Genomic DNA, 26,502 nt, shown 5'->3' on the forward strand with positions numbered 1-26,502 from the left:
TAATTATGTATAGCCCCCATATAAACCGATTCCGATTTGTCAAAATTTTATTTCTAGAAAATTTATATAAATATTTTTCTTTATTAATAATTCTATCTTATTTACTACTTATAACGACAACATCTTATAAATACTTGTTTACTATGTTCTAAATGAAATTCGTCAGTCTGCTCTCTCTTATATCCACTGTTTTCAAACTGAACTCAATACCCCAAAAACAGTTCGCTTATCCAAACAAATTGGGAACAAACAATTTCTTGCGATTTGTTTTGGTTTGTTTATAACGCACCAAAGGAGTGAATTTGACTCCACTTGGTAAATTACTGGAAACTGCCGAGCTATCTTGAGAATCCTGACGCCTTCTACCCGGTGGGAGTGTCGATCTCAATGGATCCGACTTGACACGTGTAATGACTCCATTATCAATGTAGTAGTAACCAGATTTTAAATTATCAATTATATCGTCTGATAGTTTGGCAGGCATCGCTGAGCTTTGGGACACTATCATCAAAATGACTATGGTCATAAGGGGAAGATATCTTCTTAAATGCTGGAAATAAAATTGAGTAAAAAAAATAAATATAATTTTGTAATGAATATGGCATTTAAATAATAAATAATAAACATTTTAAAGAAAACTATGTATTCTTAATAATAGAAAAATTAAAACATTCTTTTCCACTAAAATATTTAAGAAAAAACTTGAAAGAGGATAAGGATAGTATTTATTCCCATGGATCAAATTACACAAAGAAGTACTCAAATAATATTTACTAAAAAAAACTTTAGCTTTTAAAGCTCGAAACAATCAACGAATTATATTTATATTCCGCATTTGCAATCGCCGTAGAGAAATAGGTTGTATGTTTTGGGGTAGCAGGTAGGTAGTAAAGGCCGGTGTGCTAGTTATTGCATATTGGGTTTGTGACATAGTTTGGGGGTTATATCTTTCACGAATTTCAAAAACTCAACTTTTTAGTTGTTTGCAAAAGTCGAGATTTTAGCAGTCGCCAAATTTTGAAAAAGTCGAAAAGTTGACTATCCTAATTTAGGACAATATTGAAAAGTCGACTCTTTCATTATATCAAACATAAACTGCCACGCAACAAAATTGGATTTTTCCGGAATTTGAGATTAAATTTTATATTTTTTGTGGGTGATCTCGAATTAAGCCCCTTTCCGCTCTATGACGTATAGGTTAAGAGATGTGAGAAAAATACGTTTTTCATATAAAATTTTCGATTTTTTGGGTGGATTTTTTTGTTTTTTCTTTCTTCACCAATTAACCTCATTTTCGCTCTAGGACGCTTAGTGTAGGATTTTTTGGGGGCTGATCACCAATTAAGCTCTTTTACGCTTAAAAATATGCATGGCGTTTTTTTTTTTGTTAGGACGCTTAGTTTAGGAGATATGAGCAAAATAATTTTCCATTTTTTTAGGATTTGGATGGAATTTCGGATTTTTTGGGGGCTGATGACCAATTAAGCTCTTTTACGCTTAAAAATATGCATAGCGTTTTTTTTTTTTTTTTTTGTTACGAATTAGCTCTTTTTTGATTTTTGTGGTGATAACGAATTAACCTCCTTTTCGCTCTAGAATGCTTAACTTAAGCGTTATGGGCAAAATAATTTTCTATTTTTTTAGGTTTTGGATGGAATTTCGGATTTTTTGGGGGCTGATCACCAATTAAGCTCTTTTACACTTAAAAATATGCATGGCGTTTTGTTTTGGTTTTTATTTATTTATTTATTTTTTTTTTTTGTTACGAATTAGCTCTTTTTTGATTTTTGTGGTGATAACGAATTAACCTCCTTTTCGCTCTAGAACGCTTAACTTAAGCGTTATGGGCAAAATAATTTTCTATTTTTTTTAGGATTTGGATGGAATTTCGGATTTTTTGGGGGCTGATCACCAATTAAGCTCTTTTACGTTTAAAAATATGCATGGCGTTTTGGTTTTGTTTTTGGTTACGAATTAAGCTCTTTTTTGATTTTTGCGGTGATCACAAATTGACATCCTTTTCGCTCTAGAACGCTTAGCTTAAGCGTTATGAGCAAAATAATTTTCCATATTTGTAGGATTAGGATGGAATTTCGGATTTTTGGGGGCTGATCACTAATTAAGCTCTTTTACACTTAAAAATATGCATGGCGTTTTGTTTTGTTTTTTATTTATTTTTTTTTTTTTTTTTGTTACGAATTAAGCTCTTTTTTGATTTTTGCGGTGATCACGAATTAACATCCTTTTCGCTCTAGAACGCTTAGCTTAAGCGTTATGAGCAAAATAATTTTCCATATTTATAGGATTAAGATGGAATTTCGGATTTCTTGGAGGCTGATCACCAATTAAGCTCTTTTGCGTTTAAAAATATGCAAGGCGTTTTGTTTTTTTGTTTTTTTTTTTTTGGTAACGAATTAAGCTCTTTTTTGATTTTTGCGGTGATCACGAATTAACCTCCTTTTCGCTCTATAACGCTTAACTTAAGCGTTATGAACAAAATAATTTTCCATTTTTTTAGGATTTGGATGGAATTTCGGATTTTTTGGGGTCTGATCACCAATTTAGCTCTTTTTCTCCCAAGGATTTGCATGGAATTTCGGATTCTTTTTATGGCTACGAATTAAGCTCCTTTTTACTCTTGGACGCATGATTTTAGAGACAAAAGGCAAAATAAGTTTTTCATATTTCTGGTTTTTAAGGTTTTGAATGGAATTTTTTGTGCAAAATAAGTTTTTCGTATAGAAAATTTTGAGTTTTTTAGGATTTGGTTAAAATTTGGATTTTTGTTGGTGCTGATCATGAATTAAGCTTATTTTCTCTTTGGGACACCTAGTTTAGAAGATTTTAGCATATACAAATTTAGATTTTCAAGGAAGGTCATATTGTTCTAGGATTCAGACGGTGTTATCGACATCGAGCCGAATTATTGAGCCGATTCAGTTATAAATTTAAGAAAAAAATAGCACCAGCTCCCCCTTCACCACGATCAAACTGGTGAAACGGACCGCTGTCCCTGATTTGACCATGTCTATCTTTTTTTCTTTCTTTCAAAAAAAAAAAAAACGACTAAACACAAATATCGTCTATTTTAGAGGCTTCGAGCAATTTTTTTCGTGTATTGATGGGCCAAATTCATTGTGTTACATACACATGGGACCATCTTCGCAAATAGGCTTTGAATTCACACTTTTGTCACATCGGTTTAACTCACCGTTATATCCATTTTATTGATGCTATGCCTTTATCAGATTATTTAATTGGCTGATTTAATTGATATGCAATTAATTTGTGTTCAATAAAATTATCTTGTTTTGTTCACAATTTTTCAAAATAATTTCTTGTTTTTAGATTGTCTATTTATTGTTTTTTATCGCTCTTGTTTCAAATTGTCTTTGTTTCACAATGAGAGTTCACAATCTTTTGTTGATTGATTGAGATACTTTAACGTTATGGTAGTCCAGTTTAAAGCGCTTTTTGGTTTTATAAGAAATTCCCAGATCCAGCTATACTTTTACATAGATTTGACTTTACAAAACATAATTTCACACTTTAGTGTGAAATTTTGAATTTTTTAATGCGATACATTGATCGCATTACTCATCCTTTCGTTTATTGCTACCAGTCTTAACCAGCTTCATTTTATAGTTTTAATTAAATTTCATTAATGAATAAAATAGAAAACAAACAGAAAGATGATGCAAAATAAAAATATTTATTTGAAATTCTATTGGTTGTTGTACGTCATGACGTAATACATACTTCAAATTCTATATGTTTGCACGATACAATTAAATGTTTTTCGGGCTATTTTTGGAGTAATTGAAATGATTTTATTTATATTCTAATGTTTCATCAAGACAAAAATAACGTATAAATGAATTTGGACGGAGTCGACTAGATGGTAACCTCCAAGTCCATCGTTATACTGGTACTAAAATTAACTTATAATTATAGCAAAAAATATTTTGTTTTAGTTTATTTTTAAAAATGTAAGAAATTTTCCCCAGCTCAATGATATTCTCTTTATTCCAAATATGTATGTATGTCTGAAAAATTGTATGAACTAAACTTGGGTATAAAATTTAATGACCGTACAAATGAGTTCATTGCTAACGGAAGCAGAAGAAAATATTCACGCACCCCTCAAAAATCGTAATAATGAACTATCCCAGCAAAAAAGAGCATCCAACAAAGATAGTTTGGATCCCCAATTTGTGATCCGGAAGTAGTACAATCTTGGATCGTTTCCAATGAATTTTACATGGGATCCATTTTTTGATCCTTTGCATTGCTTTAGAAGTTGTGCCTTGGAAGTTCATTTGGATGAAGATATGTAAAAAAATAACATTTTTTCAATTTTACTTTTTATTTTTATCAGTATTTTCCACCGCGGTTTGAACCTGGGTCTATTGGCGCCTTAGCACACTCAGCCACAAACGTCATTGAACACGATGTATCAAAACGTCTATTCAAATGTTTGTGATATGAACCTAATATGACACCACGGCATGACATTCTAACTACTTCCTGAGATGTTCTTTATTATTATGAAAGAAAAAAATAAAGAACGCTGGTTCAAATCTCATAAGAGGCAATTTTTTTATTAAATATTTTATAAACCGATCCGCAGATTTAGCTTGCGGAACCTCTAAGAGAAGCTAATTTCATCCGATCATGCTGAAATTTAGTACATGGTGTAAATATATGGTCTCTAACAACTATGCAAAAATTGGTCCACATCGGTCCATAATTATATATAGCCCCCATATAAACCGATCCCCAGATTTGACCTCCGGAGCCTCTTGGAGGAGCAAAATTCATCCGATCGGTTTGAAATTTGGTACATGGTGTTAGAATGTGGGCTCTAACAAACACGCAAGAATTGGTCTATATCGGTCCATAATTATATATAGCCCCCATATAAACCGTTCCCCAGATTTGATCTCCGGAGCCTCTTGGAGGAGCAAAATTCATTCGATCCGGTTAGTATATGGTCTCTAACAGCCATGCAGAAATTGGTCCATATCGGTCAATACTTATATATAGCCCCCATATACATGGTGTTAGTATATGGTCGGGCGAGCCACCGTGGTGCAATGGTTAGCATGCCCGCCTTGCATACACAAGGTCGTGGGCTCGATTCCTGCTACGACCGAACACCAAAAAGTTTTTCAGCGGTGGATTATCCCACCTCAGTAATGCTGGTGACATTTCTGAGGGTTTCAAAGCTTCTCTAAGTGGTTTCACTGGAATGTGGAACGCCGTTCGGACTCGGCTATAAAAAGGAGGTCCCTTGTCATTGAGCTTAACATGGAATCGGGCAGCACTGTGGTATCACAATGGACTGAATAGTCTAAGTGACCCTGATACATCGTGCTGCCACATAACCTAACCTAACCTAACCTAGTATATGGTCTCTAACAACCATGCAGAAATTGGTCCATATCGGTCAATAATTACATATAGCCCCCATATAAACCGATCCCCCGATTTGGTTTGTGGAGCCTCTAAGAGAAGCAAATTTCATCCGATCTGGTTGAAATTTGGTACGTGGTGTTAGTATATGGTATCCAACAATCATGCAGGAATTGGTCCATATCGGTCCATAATTATATATAGCCCCCATATAAACCGTTCCCCAGATTTGATCTCCGGAGCCTCTTGGAGGAGCAAAATTCATCCGATCCGGTTGAAATTTGCAACGTGGTGTTAGTAAAGGGTGATTCTTTTGAGGTTAGGATTTTCATGCATTAGTATTTGACAGATCACGTGGGATTTCAGACATGGTGTCAAAGAGAAAGATGCTCAGTATGCTTTGACATTTCATCATGAATAGACTTACGATCTGCCACAACGTCGAATTTTCAGTGAATGGGCCCTAGAAAAGTTGGCAGAAAATCCGCTTTTTTATCGACAAATTTTGTTCAGCGATGAGGCTCATTTCTGGTTGAATGGCTACGTAAATAAGCAAAATTGCCGCATTTGGAGTGAAGAGCAACCAGAAGCCGTTCAAGAACTGCCCATGCATCCCGAAAAATGCACTGTTTGGTGTGGTTTGTACGCTGGTGGAATCATTGGACCGTATTTTTTCAAAGATGCTGTTGGACGCAACGTTACGGTGAATGGCGATCGCTATCGTTCGATGCTAACAAACTTTTTGTTGCCAAAAATGGAAGAACTGAACTTGGTTGACATGTGGTTTCAACAAGATGGCGCTACATGCCACACAGCTCGCGATTCTATGGCCATTTTGAGGGAAAACTTCGGAGAACAATTCATCTCAAGAAATGGACCGGTAAGTTGGCCACCAAGATCATGCGATTTGACGCCTTTAGACTATTTTTTGTGGGGCTACGTCAAGTCTAAAGTCTACAGAAATAAGCCAGCAACTATTCCAGCTTTGGAAGACAACATTTCCGAAGAAATTCGGGCTATTCCGGCCGAAATGCTCGAAAAAGTTGCCCAAAATTGGACTTTCCGAATGGACCACCTAAGACGCAGCCGCGGTCAACATTTAAATGAAATTATCTTCAAAAAGTAAATGTCATGAACCAATCTAACGTTTCAAATAAAGAACCGATGAGATTTTGCAAATTTTATGCGTTTTTTTTTAAAAAAAAGTTATCAAGCTCTTAACAAATCACCCTTTATAAGGCCGCTAATAACCGTGCCAAAATTGGTCCATATCGGTATATAGTTATATATAGCCGATCCCCAATCACAAAAAAATTTGGTCTATATCGGTTCATAATCATGGTTGCCACTCGAGCCAAAAATAATCTATCAAAATTTTATTTTTATAGAAAACATTGTCAAAATATTATTTCTATAGAAAATTTTGTCAAAATTTTATTTCTATAGAAAATTTTGTCAAAATTTTATTTCTATAGAAAATGTTGTCAAAATTTTATTTCTATAGAAAATTTTGTCAAAATTTTATTTCTATATAATTTTTTTTCCAAATTTTACTTCAATAGAAAATGTTGTCAAAATTTTATTTCTATAGAAACTTTAAACTTAATTATATACGTATTTAATCGGCCTTATTTAGTTTAACATATAGCACGTATGGACTATGTGGTATATATTACGGTGTTAGGAAGTTTTAAGATACCTTGCCATCGGCAAGTGTTACCGCAACCCAAGTAATTCGATTGTGGATGACAGTCTTCAGTAGAAGTTTCTACGCAATCCATGGTGGAGGGTACATAAGCTTCGGCCTGGCCGAACTTACTGCCGTATATACTTGTTTTTGTTGAAATTTTCACCAAATTAACCGTGCAAATGTGTTCACGATAAACTAAAACACAAAAAATTCATTATATTCCATAAAATATTAAATTTAAATTACATCCACACATATTTTCATATAAAATGAAAAATGTTGATGGTTTAGCTACCCTGTCATTGACATTGGTCTCGCATTGGTTTAAAATTGATTTGTTTTGAAAAATTGATGGATTGAAAATGTATATTTAAATTAATCGTTAAAAAAATTTCTAACCTACCCCTTCAATGAAGACAACTATAGAATTTACATTACAATAAATGAGGCGACATGTGACTCCTAGGACACTACATTCTCTAATGATATTGGTCCCAGCTGATTTCTGTTAATTGAATTGGCGCCAATATCTTACTTTCGCTAACTTCACTTTATTTTTCAATTAATTAGCATGTAAAATTCTCATATACTTTTTAGTTTCACATAAATATTTACAAAATCAATTTAATAATTCCTACTAATAATTTACTCTTCACATCTGATAAACAGGAAATATATGAATTTTATTTATTTACAATAGAAAAAACAAAAACATTTTTTTTATATTAAACGTAAAAATAATTTAATTAGATAAATTGTCGAGATTTTATAGAACTATGTGTAAGGAAGTAAGTTCGTCATCCATATGAAATGGCAATAAGAAGACTTTTAAAATACACAAATATGCTGAAAAGTATGTATCATAGAAGAAACTTTGCATATAACGATCCATTTAAAAGATTCAACAAATACTTCATTATAAAACTGCCTGAGAACCGAGGTACATTGAAGAAAAATATTGTTTTGCATTTTATAACATAATTAAAGTTATATATGCATAAATTACACATACATACTAGTACCAGTTTCGGGTATAAACTAGAAGGACTCAGGGATGAAAAATCAAAATTTTAAATTGTACGAACGAGAATAAAAAAGTTTTTTTTGGGTTAAAAATGTACCAAATTTCAAAAATAATGTATTGGAAAATAGCATTTTATAACATAATTAAAGTTATAAAGGGTGATTTGTTAAGAGCTTGATAACTTTTTTTAAAAAAAAAACGCATAAAATTTGCAAAATCTCATCGGTTCTTTATTTGAATAATTTCATTTAAATGTTGACCGCGGCTGCGTCTTAGGTGGTCCATTCGGAAAGTCCAATTTTGGGCAACTTTTTCGAGCATTTCGGCCGGAATAGCCCGAATTTCTTCGGAAATGTTGTCTTCCAAAGCTGGAATAGTTGCTGGCTTATTTCTGTAGACTTTAGACTTGACGTAGCCCCACAAAAAATAGTCTAAAGGCGTCAAATCGCATGATCTTGGTGGCCAACTTACCGGTCCATTTCTTGAGATGAATTGTTCTCCGAAGTTTTCCCTCAAAATGGCCATAGAATCGCGAGCTGTGTGGCATGTAGCGCCATCTTGTTGAAACCACATGTCAACCAAGTTCAGTTCTTCCATTTTTGGCAACAAAAAGTTTGTTAGCATCGAACGATAGCGATCGCCATTCACCGTAACGTTGCGTCCAACAGCATCTTTGAAAAAATACGGTCCAATGATTCCACCAGCGTACAAACCACACCAAACAGTGCATTTTTCGGGATGCATGGGCAGTTCTTGAACGGCTTCTGGTTGCTCTTCACTCCAAATGCGGCAATTTTGCTTATTTACGTAGCCATTCAACCAGAAATGAGCCTCATCGCTGAACAAAATTTGTCGATAAAAAAGCGGATTTTCTGCCAACTTTTCTAGGGCCCATTCACTGAAAATTCGACGTTGTGGCAGATCGTAAGTCTATTCATGATGAAATGTCAAAGCATACTGAGCATCTTTCTCTTTGACACCATGTCTGAAATCCCACGTGATCTGTCAAATACTAATGCATGAAAATCCTAACCTCAAAAGAATCACCCTTTATATGCATAAATTACACATACATACTAGTACCAGTTTCGGGTATAAACTAGAAGGACTCAGGGATGAAAAATCAAAATTTTAAATTGTACGAACGAGAATAAAAAAGTTTTTTTTGGGTTAAAAATGTACCAAATTTCAAAAATAATGTATTGGAAAATAGTAACCGAAAAAACAAAAATATATTTATCAACTTGTGAAATAACGAAGGTGCTATTTGTAGAGGTTTTGTGCAAGTCAAAATTCAAAATAGGTTTCCTTCTAATGTGTTTGTTGTCGAAGCCTTCATCATATTTTCGTATGAAAATATTCATTCCTGAATATGACAGGCATTTAATATTGGAAATTAATTGAGTGAAAATAATTTTTCACTCAAGAGTTTTTCCATGATCTGGCGGAAGTTTTGACTTGACCTCAGTTACAAGACTAAAGTTCAATGAAAATACTTCATAAAATTCTTAATATATATTTTTTATCCATTTCAGGATACAGAAAAAATTATCTTGTTGATCTTGAGTATTTTAAATATGCAGTTTCCATTTAATCTTCCGAAATGTTATATTTTATTGTCAGATACTCATCGAACTTCAAATTTTATATAGAAATTTTTTGTTAAATTTTATTGTAATTTGGTCAGTACCTAACATATATTTACAATAAAATTTATTTTGAACAATTAATTAATTGGGACTTCTCGAGCATTTTGAAGACGAACTAGATATTTCAAATTGTACCAAATAGGTCATTGTAGTACCATTGCACTTTTGAGAAGCGGAATGTACCAAAGTTAGTACAATTGTACCAACTTTTACATCCCTGAGAAGGACTAAAACTGACCAATATATTTTGGGGTAAGACGATACCAGTATCTGATAAAATAAAGTAGTTAGGAGTAGCCTTCGACAGGAAACGGAATTGTAAGAGCCACATCACCACGGGAGCCACCATGGTGCAATGGTTAGCATGCCCGCCTTGCATACACAAGGTCGTGGGTTCGATTCCTGCTTCGACCGAACACCAAAAATTTTTTCAGCGGTGGATTATCCCACCTCAGTAATGCTGGTGACATTTCTGAGGGCTTCAAAGCTTCTCTAAGTGGTTTCACTGCAATATGGAACGCCGTTCGGACTCGGCTATAAAAAGGAGGTCCCTTGTCATTGAGCTTAACATGGAATCGGGCAGTACTCACTGATAAGAGAGAAGTTCACCAATGTGGTATCACAATGGACTGAATAGTCTAAGTGAGCCTGATACATCGGGCTGCCACCTAACCTAACCTAAGAGCCACATCAAAGAGAGGACTTAGAAAGCCTAAAGATGTTGGGAACTGTGCAGAAGAACGTTGGGCTTTAAAGGGGGCTGTATGAGAGCTTGATAACGCCAATCCTGACATACGTGTCGGCACTCTGTTCGACATCAAAAGAGCGCAATTGCAACATGGAAATTTTACAACGGGTCCAACTAATGAAGACCACGACAACCAAAACCTTAGAGACCATACTGCACTTAAGGTCTATACAGGTTAAGATCAAAAGCTTGACTACCCTGAATGCGAGGGATAGAGAACATGCCGTTCCATCAAAGAATGATAGGGGATACGGTGGGTGAAACGGCGGATGTCGCAACAATCAATGATTGTATACCAGCGGTGGCCATAGCTGCCGAGTGTTACATTCTGACGCCAGTAAGATGGTCCTGAGAAAATTGTACCCCTGAACAGATACCAGAGGAAAATTACCGCTATACCAATAAATCGAAGATGGTAGAGTGGACGAGACTGGGTGCATATGTGGAGTACGAAAAATATTAATTTTTGCTATGTCAGTAAATTGTGAGTTTTATGTTGTATTAACTTAGCCGTATGAAAGTGGAACTATATAAATCACTTTATATTCGCGTTAGTCCACTTTGGACTCCGTCCCTAGGGAAAGTCTTATTCAACATTGAAATCATGTTAGCCCACTTTGGACTCTTTTTGGACTATTCTTTTGATAAAACGTCAAACCCCAGCCGCAGGCCGCCCTCTTGTGTCACTAAGAACTCGCTTTAGCCCACTTGGGTTATGCCCATGAGACAAGACCTTAAACCCCCGACCAAAGGTCGTCCAAATTTTTCCATAGGTGAAAGACTGCAACCGCGGCCGAAGAAACAAATCTAACGCAATACAATGCTATTCGGAACAATAAAAGTATGTGTAGTTGTCACCATTGTCAAATCCCAGAAAGTGAAAATAGACGCCAATTGAAAACGAAGCACAATCCCAAAAAGTAAATTTGGGTTAATTTTCATTTGAAATATTGCGGTTTTTATTTTCATACTTCAACCCCCAAAAATAAAATGAATTTACTCCTCAGAAAACATAACAAATAGTGTTGTTGTATTCCGTATAATATTTTAGGATCCTACACGGATGAAAAAGACTGTTTTTTATATGTTTGGGTGTAAAAATTATATGTTTGAAACTCAAGTTTTTTAACACAGTATTTTTAAGTGCAAGCATATACGAGTAATGTTCATAAACTAGCATAACATGTTTCGGACATATATGTTAATATGTTAGAACATATTATGTTTGGGACATAATATGTTTGTAAATATAATATGCTTAGATGCAAACATATATTAGCCTATAAACATATATGTATTTAGAAAGAGACACCTAGAGAGTATGCTGCAAGTAAAATAATGGAAGTAACCAATTGGCGCCTTAAAAATATATCCACACAAAGAAAGTTTCATTACAATTTTTTCTACCACCCAAGGTGAAACATAATATGTTTGATCAATACAAAAAATATTTTGTTTTGACCAATCCTGAAAATATATATGCTTGAAGCAAAATGTGTTTGGAGTATATGTTACAGAAGCGATTTTTTTGGGGGTGTATTCATTTAGCTTTTGGTCTTCCTTTTTAATGGGGCCTACATTCATGGTACAAACGTTTGCATCATATTCCCCTTTTAATTCAAACTCAAAACAAATTTTTGGTTAATGCGCTTTACAGACTATCAGTTATTCCGGACGGAATGTCGGTGTTTGTGAAGAATCTTACAGTGTGTCTGATCGATACGACTTGTCGGCGATGACTAAATAATCGGTAAATGTGTTATCGATCCCATAAACATGCAGCAGTATCGATTATGCCTTCGGACTTAACTTATAATGTGCACAATATATGGGATATGTTCGACACGAGCACTGTCGTCCGGAATAACTGATAGTCTGTAAAACGCATAAGTCATATTGAGTCAATTTTTCAAAATTATCAAAAGATGATTGATCGAATTTAAAGATTAAAAAACTCGATTGTCGACTTTTGTATCCTTAGTACCACTCTCCCTGTCAGGAAATTAAAAGATCTGTAGTTCACAAATCTCAAAGAAATGTCGTTACATCTAAAGAAAATTTTCATTCCAAAAATAAAATTTTGAAAATGCCAACTCCTCCAAATGCCGAATGAGTTTTTTTTTTCAAAAATAAATCTTGAATAACCGACATCAGAGATGGTGTGTATCAACACTCTTTTTATCACTTTTTTAGGTTTGCGACGGTCGCAAAGTTGTAAACGTCGTAAACGTCACATACGCATCGTAAATGTAGAAAAAGTAGCAAGCAACTCAAAATATTTCAGTCCCTTCAGATAAACGTGAATATATCCAAGATGATGATATGTGCGAAGAAGTTCTAATTCTCAGGAATGTTCATAAAATTTTAAAAACCTTGAGAATAGACATATTTCAATTGGAGACTCCAAGCCAAAATTACTACGAACTACTTGATGGTGCACTAATCATGACGGTCGGTACTCGCTCATAATTAACCTTTCACAAATTTCTGCAGAAACTGGAAGGAAGGAAAACTACTTAACCCTCTAATGCCCCATTTTTTTGGGAGCTGAAAAAAATTTCTAAGGTTTATGATACAAAAGCAAGAAAAAGAAACAAGAAAAAAATATACGGTAAAATCCGGAATGGTGCTGCAAAGTCTCTTGTAGAGTTTTAACAAAGTTTTGTTTTCATTTTAGCAGTTTTTATCGTCTGTAGTTGTGTTTTACTAAAAGTTTCCCGTTTAAACGAAGACCGCCTAAAGGCGGGTTTGGGCATTAGAGAGATAAGTCTTGCATAAGTGAATCACTGTTTAGAGAAAATTTTATAAGACCTCTTTTTGGGTTATTAGAGTCAATTTTCATACAATTAAAATTTTTCAAAATTCTAGCTAGTCATTCGCTGACGCAACTAAAGCTTGTGTGGACATTATTGACCACGCAAACCAAGAAAAGTTTGAAGTTGCGAATGAGAGATGTAAAACTAGAACATTTTTGAATAAATAATACTAATTAAATTAAAAAATATTCACAATATCTTTAATTCAAAATTAGGTTTTCGACTTTTGAGACATACGTATTATACGTATGTCGCGAAAGTCGCAGTTTGCGACAGGCCAACTCTGACCGCCATATGAAGAAATTCAAATCGGCTTTATTTGTTAACCCAAGGATGTGTTACTTTTCTTTAAGGAAAATTTGCCTTAATTCATACGACTTGAAGAGAGCGAAGCAAATTTGATTTAATGAAAATAACTTTTAATATGATTATTTTTCATTTAATTACATATTCTTGATTTTATAGAAATTTGCCTTTAATATTGTGTAAATTTTCAATCTTAAAGTCTATGATGCGCAACCATCACACACATTATCAATATTTGTTTGCGTTTATGGAGAGTGTATTTATTTGCTATTTTTATTAATGTATTCTAGAAATCGTAATTTCTCGACAGTGGTTTTACTACAAAATATTTACTTTAAATCAAAGCTTGTTTAAAAACAAATTCATTTTGTGCATTAATAACCTGGGGTAAAAAACCAGCGATGCATAGGTAAATATTTTCCATTACCACCAAAGTTATCGATCTTCCAGAATTTTTATAATTACAATGTTGAGGAATTTTTTTAGTATTAGATTGATGGGAGAAAAGATTTCCCACAGAGCAGAGTTGTTGAATGAATACGTAAAACCTTTCCACACAAATTCAAACCACAAGTGCCAACTCACTCGATTCCTATTCAACCGTCGAACGGAACGGACGTGTTTTTTCAATAGCGGATAAACTCATAGTAATAGGTACCTACTACGAATTTCAAGTGTGGTGGGATATTAAGCCACCATGCAGCGAAATTCCAAGTCATCCACTGGGTTGCTAACTTCAGGGCCCAGTGGACGGGTATCGACTGGAGTTATAAATCTGGGCAATGACCAAGAGTTAGGCCCAATTAGTCGACCTGTAGACGGGTCGACAGGTGGCGACACACTGACAAGTCGAACTTTTTCTAAGGTAACGACATCAAAAGGAGGTAATCCCTCACGAAAGAGATTCAAGGAACGCAGAAATGCTTTGTTTATCCTAAAGAAGTTAGGATCAGTCGACCCAAGCACGTTGTCGGCTAAACAAAGCGATTCCTTAAAATGGGCTCAAGGAATTCTTGAGACTGGAAAAAGGGAACGATCGCCGGATGAGCTGCCATCCTCCAAAAGGGATCAAAGATCGTTTGCCTCAGTTGCTAAAGATAGCCTTGTGATGGCTATCATTAATAAAGGAGCATTGGACGGTATGGTTCCAAAGCAAAAATGGGGGGAAATTGAGAATGCTCTATCTGTCGTCTACTCACAGGTACTGGAAAAGTTTCCCGGCCCAGATCCTCGACACCAAGAGGCTGGTTGGTATCAAGGACGATTTAAGCTAGTCGCATTTGAGGACCAGAGGTCTATAGAATGTTTTAAAGCTGCTCTGATACTAATTGGTGAAGTTTGGGAAGGAGCTGCTCTAGAGTTAGTCGAGAAGAAAGACATACCGGCTAGACCTAGAGCACATGCCTGGATACCTGCAAACCCTTCTGACCCTGAATCTATTTTAAATAGACTGAAACGATGCAATCCAGATCTTCCAACAGCTGATTGGAAGGTTGGCCGTTTGGATGAAGTGGATGGACCAAGACGGCATGCAGTGTTTATATTGAACACTCAGTCTTTGCCACATCTGGCAAAGTCCCAGGGCCGTGTATGTTATGGCTTTCATTATATCCAAATGAAGGTGTATAAAAACGATCAGCTAAAGGATTCAGAAATGGACAAGCCTCTGTCTGAATCAGAAGTAAGCGGATCCTCTTGCGAAGTCGAGGGAGATACCAAAGTTGAAGACATGGATAGATACCGTATGCGTGAGGAGGCTTCTATTGCCTCAGAACTCGCCAAAGTCGAACCTATGGTTATTGCGAGAGTCACCGATATCTCTGAAGAGGACATTCTTGATGACTCGATCGAAGCGGCTGATGTGACGGTTGTTGAAAATCTCGATGGTCCTACGGATCCTCCAGATAAATCTTCATCATTGTAAGGCTGCATGTGCTGCCTTAAAAGTTCTCCTGATGAAAGGGGACATAGATATAGTTCTTATTCAAGAACCATATGTTTACAAAAACAAAATATGTGAATTAAGTACTCCGGGGTTCAAACTATTGCAGTATACTGGTAATGATGTAAATCGAGCCTGTATAATTGCTAAAAACGAGCTCAATTTGTTTCTGCTTCCCTCAATGTGCAATACAGACACTGTCGTTGCAAGTTTAGAAATAGCCAAATGCAAATATTGGGTATCTTCGGTCTACATGGGACATGACAGGGAGATGCCTCCATATGCCGTTAAGACCTTAGTGGAGGAGTCACTGAAAACAAAGGCGAAACTCATTATGGGATGCGATGCGAATGCACATCATAGTATATGGGGAAGTAGTGATACTAATGCAAGGGGAGAGTCGCTAATAGAGTTTATTTTGCGTACTAATCTGGTAGTTTGCAACAAGGGAGATGTCCCAACCTTTGTCACTAAAAACAGGCAAGAGGTTTTGGACATCACCTTGGCCTCGCAAGAACTAAATGAAATGATATCTGAGTGGCAGGTTTTAAGTGAACACAGCTTCTCAGATCATCGCTACATCAGTTTCAAATTTGATGTTCATATCACCAAGATCATATTTCCGCCAAATGTTAGGAAAGCTGACTGGAATAGGTATAGGGAATCGTTCAATATGATGATACCGGAAATAACAGAGACAAATATGAGAAATGTGCAAGATATCGAACACGCAGTGGAGCGGATTACTAAGGCCTTCAACATCTCACTGAAAGCTGCATGCCCTAGAGGAAAGCCAAGGGGGAAACATCGACCACCATGGTGGTCTACGGAATTAAGTAATATGAGGAAATCCTGCAGGAAGCTCTTTAACAAGGCAAAGTCCACCAGAGCCCCTGAGGACTGGGACGCTTACAAGAAGAATCTGAGAGGATACAAGCGAGAACTGAGAAAGGCTCAGCATAACTCTTGGAATGCTTACTGCAGCAGTATTGAGAATACGTCCGAGGCTTCCAGACTACGGAAGGTTCTAGCATCCACCAACTCCGCTCCAGGTTTCATTAAAACATCGGAGGGCAATTGGACAACGTCCAGTAAGGAGACGCTGGAGGTACTATTGGACACACATTTTCCTGGAAATCAGACGGTTGAACCATGTACTGGCGGTGCCACAGTTGCTCAGCGGTCGTTTCCTGTCGAGGAAATTGTATCGGAAACTAGAATAAGATGGGCGCTAAATAGCTTTGGACCATTCAAATCCCCTGGACCTGATGGAATTACTCCGGCGGAGTTACAAGCTGTAACTGACAAAATTATCCCCTGGTTGTCGGTGATATATAAAGGATGTATCAACTTATCATATATCCCAGGAAAGTGGAGGGAAACAAAAGTCGTTTTCATACCTAAAGCGGGAAAAGCCTCTCACTCGAGGGCGAAGGATTTCCGACCAATCAGCTTATCCTCATTCCTACTTAAGACTCTGGAGAGGATGATAGATATTTATCTTAGAACTAGCATCGATTCAAGTTTGTTCTCGAAACGACAGCATGCATACTCGAAGGGCAGGTCTACTGAGACCGCACTACATGAACTAGTCAGCTTTATTGAAAGCTCACTATCTGTCAAAGAATACACAATCGTGGCGTTTCTAGACATCGAAGGGGCGTTCAATAATGTCCATCCGAGCTCGATATTAAATGGACTGACAACTCTGAATGTTGATCCATGTATACTCAGGCTGTTAGACGAACTGCTAATGAAGAGACGTATTTCAGCCACACTAGGACAAGCAAACATACAAAGGTATGTGAACAGAGGCACTCCCCAAGGAGGAGTCCTATCACCTCTTCTTTGGAATGTTGCTATAAATAGCCTTCTGGTTACTCTAGAAAAAGAAAGGATAAAAGTGGTGGCATACGCAGATGATGTGGCTCTGGCAGTCAGGGGAAAATTCCCATCCACAATCAGAGATATTATTCAGAGGGCCCTCCGGATGACTGAGAAATGGGCGAAAGACAATGGTCTTGGGGTAAATCCTGCAAAGACAGAATTAGTCATGTACTGCAACGATCGCAAAACTCCCACGGTTAGGCCTATTTCCTTAGGGGGTATTGAAATTCCCTTTGGTGAATGTGCAAAATACCTTGGCGTTATTTTGGACAGGAAGCTGAACTTTAAGCTTAATATTGAAGAAAGGGCGAGAAAGGCAACTGTAGCTTTGTACTCGTGCAAAAAGGCAATAGGAAAAAAGTGGGGACTGAAACCAAAAATTGTGCATTGGCTATACACGGCAGTGGTTAGACCTATAATGCTATATGGTGTTGTAGTCTGGTGGCCGGCACTTCAGAAACCGACTTGTTTAGATAAAGTTCAGCGTATGGCGTGTTTGTGTATTTCAGGCGCATTCAGCAAGACAGGAACAAATTCCCTTAATGTCGTGCTGCATCTATTGCCTTTAGACATTTTGGCCAAACAGTCAGCTGCAACAACGGCTGTGCGGTTGCGCGAACTATCGCTGTGGTCGGAAAAAGGTTACGGTCACAGTTCTGTCCTCAAAACAATGCCAGATGTGCCTAACGTAGTGGATTACACTTTGGCGAGTCCACTTTTCGACAAAAAGTTTGAGACTCTAATCCCCAACAGTGAGGCGTGGTGCACACAGACCCCGGGGAATAAAGAATATATAGATTTCTACACTGATGGCTCCAAATTGGATGGACAAGTGGGGTTCGGAGTATATTCTAATGATCTGGAACTTCGAATAGCGAAAAGATTACCTAATCACTGTAGTGTTTTTCAGGCTGAAATATTAGCAATAAGAGAGGTGGCGAATTGGCTGAGAAGTAATGTTCCAAAAAATGTGGGCATTAATATATACTCAGACAGTCAACCTGCAATAAAATCCTTGGACTCTGTGTTCCTCAACTCGAAAACGGCCATCGACTGCCGCAAATCTCTCAATGAGATGGCTGAGCAGTACAATATTCACCTAATATGGGTGCCTGGCCATAGGAACATACCGGGGAACTGCGAAGCGGATGAGTTGGCAAGGCTAGGGACTACCTTACATATTCCAGGGGAACTAGAATTTGTTGGTATGCCCCTAGCTACCTGCAAGCTCATGCTGCGTGAGAAGGCTGTTATGATGGCAAATGTTCGATGGGAGAATTGCAAGGGTTGTAACGACACCAAGCAAATATGGCCCCATTTCAACTTAAACCGCACACTAGATATGCTAATGTTCTCGAGACGTCAGATATCACTCCTGATATCTGCTATAACGGGTCGCTGCCTGATAGGCGATTTTGCAAAAACTATTGGCGCGAAGTATAATGACTATTGTATGAGCTGTCATGATGCGGAGGAAAAAGAATCAATTAAACACCTCTTGTGTGAGTGTCCTGCATTTTGTGTAAAGCGCAAGCAACTTTTAGGAGCATATAGCTTCAGATTACTGGCGGATCTGGAAAACGTTAACTTAAGCAGTCTGCTACTGTTTTTGGAACAATCTGGTTGGTTCAACAAAGAAAAATAATCAAGAAGGTTCAGCGGTTAAAACTAGAAGTGCCCATATGTAATAGGTACTTTTAGTTAATGTGGTATCACAATGGACTGAATAGTCTAAGTGAGCCTGAATCTTAATCGGGCTGCCACTTTAACCTAACCTAACTCACTCGTTGAGATCACAATCTCTCAATACGAAAAAGTAATCTATTTAGTTAGAAAGAAAAATATAATAAAACGCTTTGATTTGTTTGTTTATACATATAATTAATATGTTTATGTCATTCCCAATAATTAGAGTATTACTGATCCTAATGTTCATTTCAATTTGAATATAAGGAAGTAAGTAGCTCATTGATTCCAGATGGTGTTTAGATAGCTGTGATATTTATTGTCAATACAAATGTGAAAATTAATATTGAAATGGAAAATTAACAAAGCACTGGATTCATAATGTTTGTGTCTTAAGTCTTTAGTTTTGTTATGATCGTTGTTGTGTAAAGTATTTACGAAGAGATTAATAGATAAACACGGGTATTTCTGTCTACTCTGTTTCATCCCTTCATCGACCAAACTCTAGCGAATTTGCATAAGCATACATATTAATGAGAGTACAGCAACAATCATAAAAATATATTTCATATTTGAACTTTAATATTTGTGCTAAACCAAATTGCAAAGTTGTGAGGAATATGGCAACATTTCGACAAATCGATTCACAATGGTACACTATTGTGAATTACAAATGGAATACATTGCAAATGAACGAAATAATGTGTGATTACATGGTAGAATTATTTATGAGGTAGCCTTGTTTCATCAGGTGACTTTTAACGGTTCATCAAATGTTGAGAATATGTTGTTTGTGTAACAAGCGGATTACAAAGACGATCGAAGGAAGTGTAATTGGATGGCAATTTGTCAAAAGGATTTTAACAAAATGATTTTATCTGTGGGGACCACTTTTTGCGTGAATACATTATAATACGCTCCAATAATTATATGCTTCCACCAACGGCAGAGCCATTCATAGTGGACAGTATTTCAACGAAAGAGTAAGTAATTTGGAGTTCTATCGATGAAAACAATAATAATGTTTGTGTTTAGGGAAATTCCTATACCAATCCTTGATTATTCCAAAAAATGTGTGTGGAACTTATTTCGAAGAGACAAATACCGTGATGGGGTATGCAAACTTTAAATTGTCATTGTATATTTTAGCGAATTTGACTACCTATTTTGTAGAGAATTCGAAAAGATCCATCAACAAGTGCACGCAGAGTAGAAGTGTGCACATGACTCGAAATTGTCGTAAATCACGAAAAATTTCGTGACTCACACGTGAGTCGTGAGTAAGACTACACCCAGAGAAGGAATATGATCACCTCAAACATGTTTCAAGAGCAAAATGTTATTTTTGGATGGTGATCATGTAACATGTTCGCTGCAACCATGTTATTTTCTCGGAAATTATATGCCTGTTTTCGGAAAGCATGCTATGTTTGGCGAGAAAACAACATTTTTGCGATAAACATGTTACATGGTCATCATCCAAAAATATAATTTTGCTCTTACGGGAAATGGATCAACAACAGGATCGGTACAGGACTAGTCTCTTGTGTGTATGGACCAGTCCCAGTTCTGGTCAAAACGTATGGAAGGGACCAGTCACTTTAACATGGGTTTGTCATTGACGGGGTAAATTTCCAATTTAGGACACGTCTTGGACTCAAAGGACACGTCCTGGGACAATTTAGTAGGGACCTGGGACAATACACAGATCCTTAGGAACCAGTCCCGGACAAACTCTTAGAAATCTGTTTCATTTTGGACAACCGAATAGCATCCGAAATAAAAAACTTTTGAGATATGTCGAACAATAGGTTACACTAATAAATTTATTTCACTAAATGTGTAAATCCAATAAGATTTTAAGTACGGAAATCAATAAATTACGACTACTTAAAAATTGCAAGTAACTGGAGCACCGGTACCAGTGATAGGTCCGTCAGTGCAATTTGCACCAATTTCCCGTAGGGATGTTCGAGATGATCATATTCCTTCTCTGGGTGTATGTACTACTTTTTTTTAAATACAACAAACCAAAAAACCGTTTAGATTCGGAAAAAGTTCCCATATGCAGTTTTCTCCGATATGGACATAGAATGGCCAATTTTGTTCCGATTTTTATGACATTCCCAATGAGTCATAAAAGTTTCGTCCAAATCGGTTACGTTTTAGATATAGCTTCCAATTTTTAAATTTTTAGCTACACAAAGTAATAATAGCACCAAGAGTGATGTATGGTGTAAAATAGTCGGTTTTATTGGACTTTAGACGTTCCTTACATGTTTCACAATGATTTTGTTTTCAACTTCATTTTGGGAGATGGAATCGAAATGTAATCATCACCTGAATTCTCAATTGCGAAAGAAAATTATGGAGCTCGAAACCGAAATAAAAGATTTGAAATTAGAACTGTCTCGAGCTAATAGGGTTGTTGATACCTTAAAATCATGATAAAAACATACAAAAGCGCCTTTACGAAAAAGGTAATGGAATTGACCTACCCGAGAAAGCAAAGAATTTTTTCTTTAAGTGCCTCGCATGTACTTTCGACTAAGACGTCTCAACCAAAGACTAAAAATTCAAAAAGCGAAACAAAGATGAACAAAAAACAAAAAATTACTAAAGATTAATTTATAATGTTAACAATAAACCAATTTAATTATTATTTATGGTCCCATTTATTTATTCAAAAGTTGTGACAGAACAAAAAGCCGCAGGATCTGCAGTAAGGCACTGAATTTGTCCAAATGTGTTAACATCAAACAATTAAAATCCATAACTGCTAAGCTTAATCTTCATATATATGTCACTGGATACAGAAATTCAAAAAATCTTGCACGCAGTTGAATATTTTTCACTCACAATGTATTTCCATACCAATAAGAAACATTTCTCATGAGTAACACAAAATCTAAACCAACATTTTTGTATTTGTTTATTTACTTTTTACTGACATTTAGTTTGACTTTATGATGAGCTGCTTTTATGTTTTTGTTGCTATTTTTCTTCTAGAGAGGCTACCTTATAAATAATTGTACCATGCTGTGATTATAGAGAAATTCAAATTCGATTTCAATGAATCTATAATAGGGCTGTTTTCTTTTAGCACTGGATACTCTAAGCCGTTGAGGACTAAAAGAAAACAGAGTACTCGTTTATCCAGGGCATCTCCAAAAATATGCAACACTGTCATCAGCTGTTCAAAAACAATCACAGAAAAGAAGTGAAATCTAGCAATTTTAATGTATGAAACGCTTCAATTAGTAATAAATATTTACTTTTTTTGCTGCGATTATTTATGACACTGTACCACTTTGAATTTCATGTTTTTCGATAAATTCACAATAAATTGCTATTGTGAATCGAAGAAGCGTCATATGCTTTGTCAAAATACAATCTGGCGACACCGGCGCGACTTGCACTGATGAGATGTTCTGGATAGAACGATGTTCTGGATAGCCCATACAAATGTTGCATCCAGTGCTAAAAGAAAACAGCCCTAATGTCAAACAGTGACAGTGAGTTCTAAAACTGTTTTCTACAAAAACATTTTTACAAAAAAAGTTTCCGACTTTTTCAAAATTTGGAAATACAAGTTTTCCTTTTTGAAAAGTCGACTATCGCCTTTTGCAATTATTTAAAGGTTGACTTTTCGAAATTTTTATTTAAGTTCGAATAGTCGATTTTGTACACTATAAAAATTCAAAAAACCATTTTAAATATCAGTAAGGAAAGTCTAAAGACAGGTGGGACCGACTATATTATACCTTGCACAACTTGTAGATCTAACCAACAAATTTCAAGCAATTTAAAAATCCATCAAATTTATTAGGTACCATTAATTAGATATACTCGTATTTCAACTAAAATTAACATACATAGCTAGAATCCTAGTTCTACTCTTTATCCAAACTCCCGTAAATCGGGGGTTTGGATAAAGCTTCTGTGGTCATATGAATGTAAAACAGACGAATATCTAACCCTTATTCGATTTCAACCAAATTTGCCTTTATGCGACTATTGATTGTACCCCTTGTGCAAAATTTATTGCACATTAGGATAAAACTCTGGCTACTGGGGGTTCTCTTTTCCAAAATACATACATTTGCCAAATTTGATGTCGATTGCATTGAAACTGCGACCTAGACCTTAAATGAGTTCACAGACAGACGGACGGACATGGCTACGTCGACTCAAGGTCACATTTTCCACTCGTGTCAAAAATAATCTACCAAAATTTAAAGAAAATCTTACCAAAAATCTGCTAAATATAAAAAATCTTATTTTGAATTTTATTTATGATCAAATTTTTGTGGTTAGTCTGCTTTTACCGACAATTATTTGGGTGTATCCCTTGAATTGTAAATGTTTTTTGAATTTTGAATGTTTTAACGATTTAGGTTGCAACAGCAAGTGAAAGTTACTACATCTTTAAAAAGGGAGAAGTTACTCACAAAGGACTTTGATAGATGACTCAACACGAAAATATTGGCTTTATAGAAAATTATGTTAACATTTTATTTCTATAGAAAATTATGTCAAAATTTTATTTCTATAGAAAATTTTGTCAATATTGTATTTCTATAGAAAATTGTGTCAAAATTTTATGTCTATAGAAAATTTTGTCAAAATTTTATTTCTATAGAAAATTTTGTCAAAATTTTATTTCTATAGAAAATTTTGTCAAAATTTTATTTCTATAGAAAATTTTGTCAAAATTTTATTTCTATAGAAAATTTTGTCAAAATTTTATTTCTCTAAAAAATTATGTCAAAATTTTATTTGTATAGAAAATTTTGTCAAAATTTTATTTCTATAGAAACTTTTGTCAAAATTTTATTTATATAAAAAATTTTGTCAAAATTTTATTTCTATAGAAAATTTTGTCAAAATTGTATTTCTATAGAAAATTTTGTCAGAATTTTATTTCTGTAGTATATTGAAGGACCTCCATGCTCAGGGTCCGGCTCTGAGTATTATTGCCAAAGACCCCATGTGCCTATCTTGTTTCTAACCTATAATATCCTATTCCAGTTTCACGCATACAGGCTACACGCTCACAAAAAATCGCTTCTGTAACATATACTCCCAAACATATTTTGCTTCAAGCATATACATTTTTGGGTATTGCCCAAACATTTATATGTTTGATCTCTTCCAATATATAATATGTTTGAAAGCATATTGGTATAAACAATATATGTTTGGGTAGTCTAAGTTCCAAACATTTTGTATTTTTGCATCCAAATTCAATAATGTTGTCTTCCAAAAAACAATATGTTATTATGTGAACATATAATATGTTTGGAAGCATTTTGCACCCAAAAATATTATATGCTTAAAAAAAATTCTCCCAAACAATATTGTGCTCAAAATTTTATTTATTTATTTATATATTTACAATCATAATGAATTATGAAAATAGACAGGTAATATAGGTGCTAACAACATAGGTTTTCGACCTGAATGCTCAAAATTTTGTTTCTGCCCAATTGTATATTCCCCCACATCTTTCTCACATCCACGAGATTTTTTAGTTCTTAGCACCTTTTTCTGTAATACAAACATTGTAGAAGAAATTATTCAATTGTATGATTTTTTTATTTTAATATTACCTTTTGCCGGACGGGGATTCTAACAGCGGACCACACAGTTTGTAAGGATTAAAGAAGTAGCTGATCAATTGTCCAAGGAAAAATAAAATGTTAATTTTGTAATAACAAGCAACAACCACCAACTTAACTCAATAAAAAAAATAACTTAATTATTTTGTGGGAAATACGGATTTAGTAATTCTTTATGCTTATAAATTATATAAATTTGAAGTTTTACCATATACTTTATTTGCCGATAATGCAGTGTTACCATATATTTCTTATGTTGGCAAAATGTAAACAATTGATCGATGCAATTTTCATTAGCAAAAATAGCTATGCGATTTTTTAAGGGTGAAGGAAGTTCCGTTAAAATTGCTACCAGCCTCTGGTCTCATATTGCATTCTCGCTCATGGTTAACTCAAATACAAGAATAATACCTGTCCTATAAATTAAAAATTATTAATTAAAATTTTCACCCAAATTATTTATATACAACAATAAGATTATATCCATATTTCCAAATTGTCTTATTTTTAAACATTTTAGAAAAATAAATATTGATAGCATCACGTGTACGCTAATTAATCTAATTAAATACTCTTGCTTTGTTTTATTTTTAAAACTTTTTGCTTAAACGAGCGCGTGTGGACTGTAGCGTTCGTAGCCATCAAGAAATCAATGCCCATATTGGGAAATGCGAACGAGTGATGATGACGCACGTTGTTTAAAAAAGTTGACAAAATCGGATTATTTTGATTTTGAAAATCGTGTCCAGCTTTAATTAGTTAATTTGCGATTTTATAATAAAAACAAATATAAATCTCACATTTCTAAATGCTATATGGTATAATTATTGTTAATTAAAATACATTTTTCATATACCACTTTCATGCGTATGTACATAAAGGTGGGACGGACTTACAGTTTACTCTGTAGAGTATAAAACCCTTATACCCTCGAAAAAAACAGGTGAAACCGCCAAGAAAGAAAATATAGATTAATTTTAGAACTGTGTAATATATACTATCTTAAAAAACTATATTAACTTAAAAAAATTTAATTTGACATAAGTTTTTCTCTTGTTAAATAAAATGTCTTATTAACAAAATTGTGTGAATTTGTAAAAATGTCTTTAGTGCTAAATGAAGTTCGAGATGGTCACACAAGCGAACCCACCAAGAAAGAATATATAGGTTAATTTTAGAATTCTTTAACCCTCCGTCATACACATGTTTCGATAGTCACATTCGTAACACATGAGGCCTGACCAGGCCCACTATGTATTTTAATGTATTTATATGGAAAATATGCTATTTTGTTGATATTATTACATTATTACTGTCGTATTTTCCGTCCTGATTTTCTCACACATCGATAGGTAATAACATTTTAGGAGGGTACCTGAAGTTTCAAGTCTCTAGCTATATTATAAATGTATTTTAATTACAATTAGAATCGAAAAAGGTCTGGCCAGACTCATGTGTCTGTCCGAGGGTTAATACAAACTGTATTACAAAATCGGAAAGGATATAAATAAGTATATATTTTTCGATTAATTCAATAAATTTCATTGGACATAATTTTTTGTTAAATAAAATTTAATGTTTTTGGAAAAAAATGTGTGAATTTGTAAAAATGCCTTTAGCGCTATACGAAGTTCGAGAATATTTATAGAAAATTTTTAAATTTTAGGAAATTTTGAACTGATTTGTGGAAAATTCGAATTCAGTAAAATTGTATGATT

General features: G+C 35.0%; 1 protein-coding gene across 2 annotated transcripts; it reads right to left on the bottom strand.

Annotated features, from left to right (window-relative positions):
• Positions 1-61: 61 nt before the first annotated feature.
• Positions 62-25,738, bottom strand: LOC142239255 (uncharacterized). Of its 2 annotated transcripts, none has more exons than XM_075311035.1 (2): positions 25,681-25,738; positions 62-550 (listed from the first exon to the last, which is right to left on the bottom strand). In XM_075311035.1, exon 2 carries the CDS (start codon positions 524-526, stop codon positions 227-229), a length of 300 nt encoding a protein of 99 aa, XP_075167150.1. In that variant the 5' UTR covers positions 527-550; positions 25,681-25,738; the 3' UTR covers positions 62-226. The 2 variants fall into 2 exon arrangements, with proteins under 2 accessions (XP_075167150.1, XP_075167149.1); XM_075311034.1 differs by lacking the exon at positions 25,681-25,738 and adding an exon at positions 3,212-3,656.
• Between the last annotated feature and the right edge of the window lie 764 nt (positions 25,739-26,502).

The sequence above is a fragment of the Haematobia irritans genome, chromosome 5, assembly GCF_050003625.1.
Source record: "Haematobia irritans isolate KBUSLIRL chromosome 5, ASM5000362v1, whole genome shotgun sequence".
NCBI classification, from domain to species: Eukaryota; Metazoa; Arthropoda; class Insecta; order Diptera; family Muscidae; genus Haematobia; species Haematobia irritans.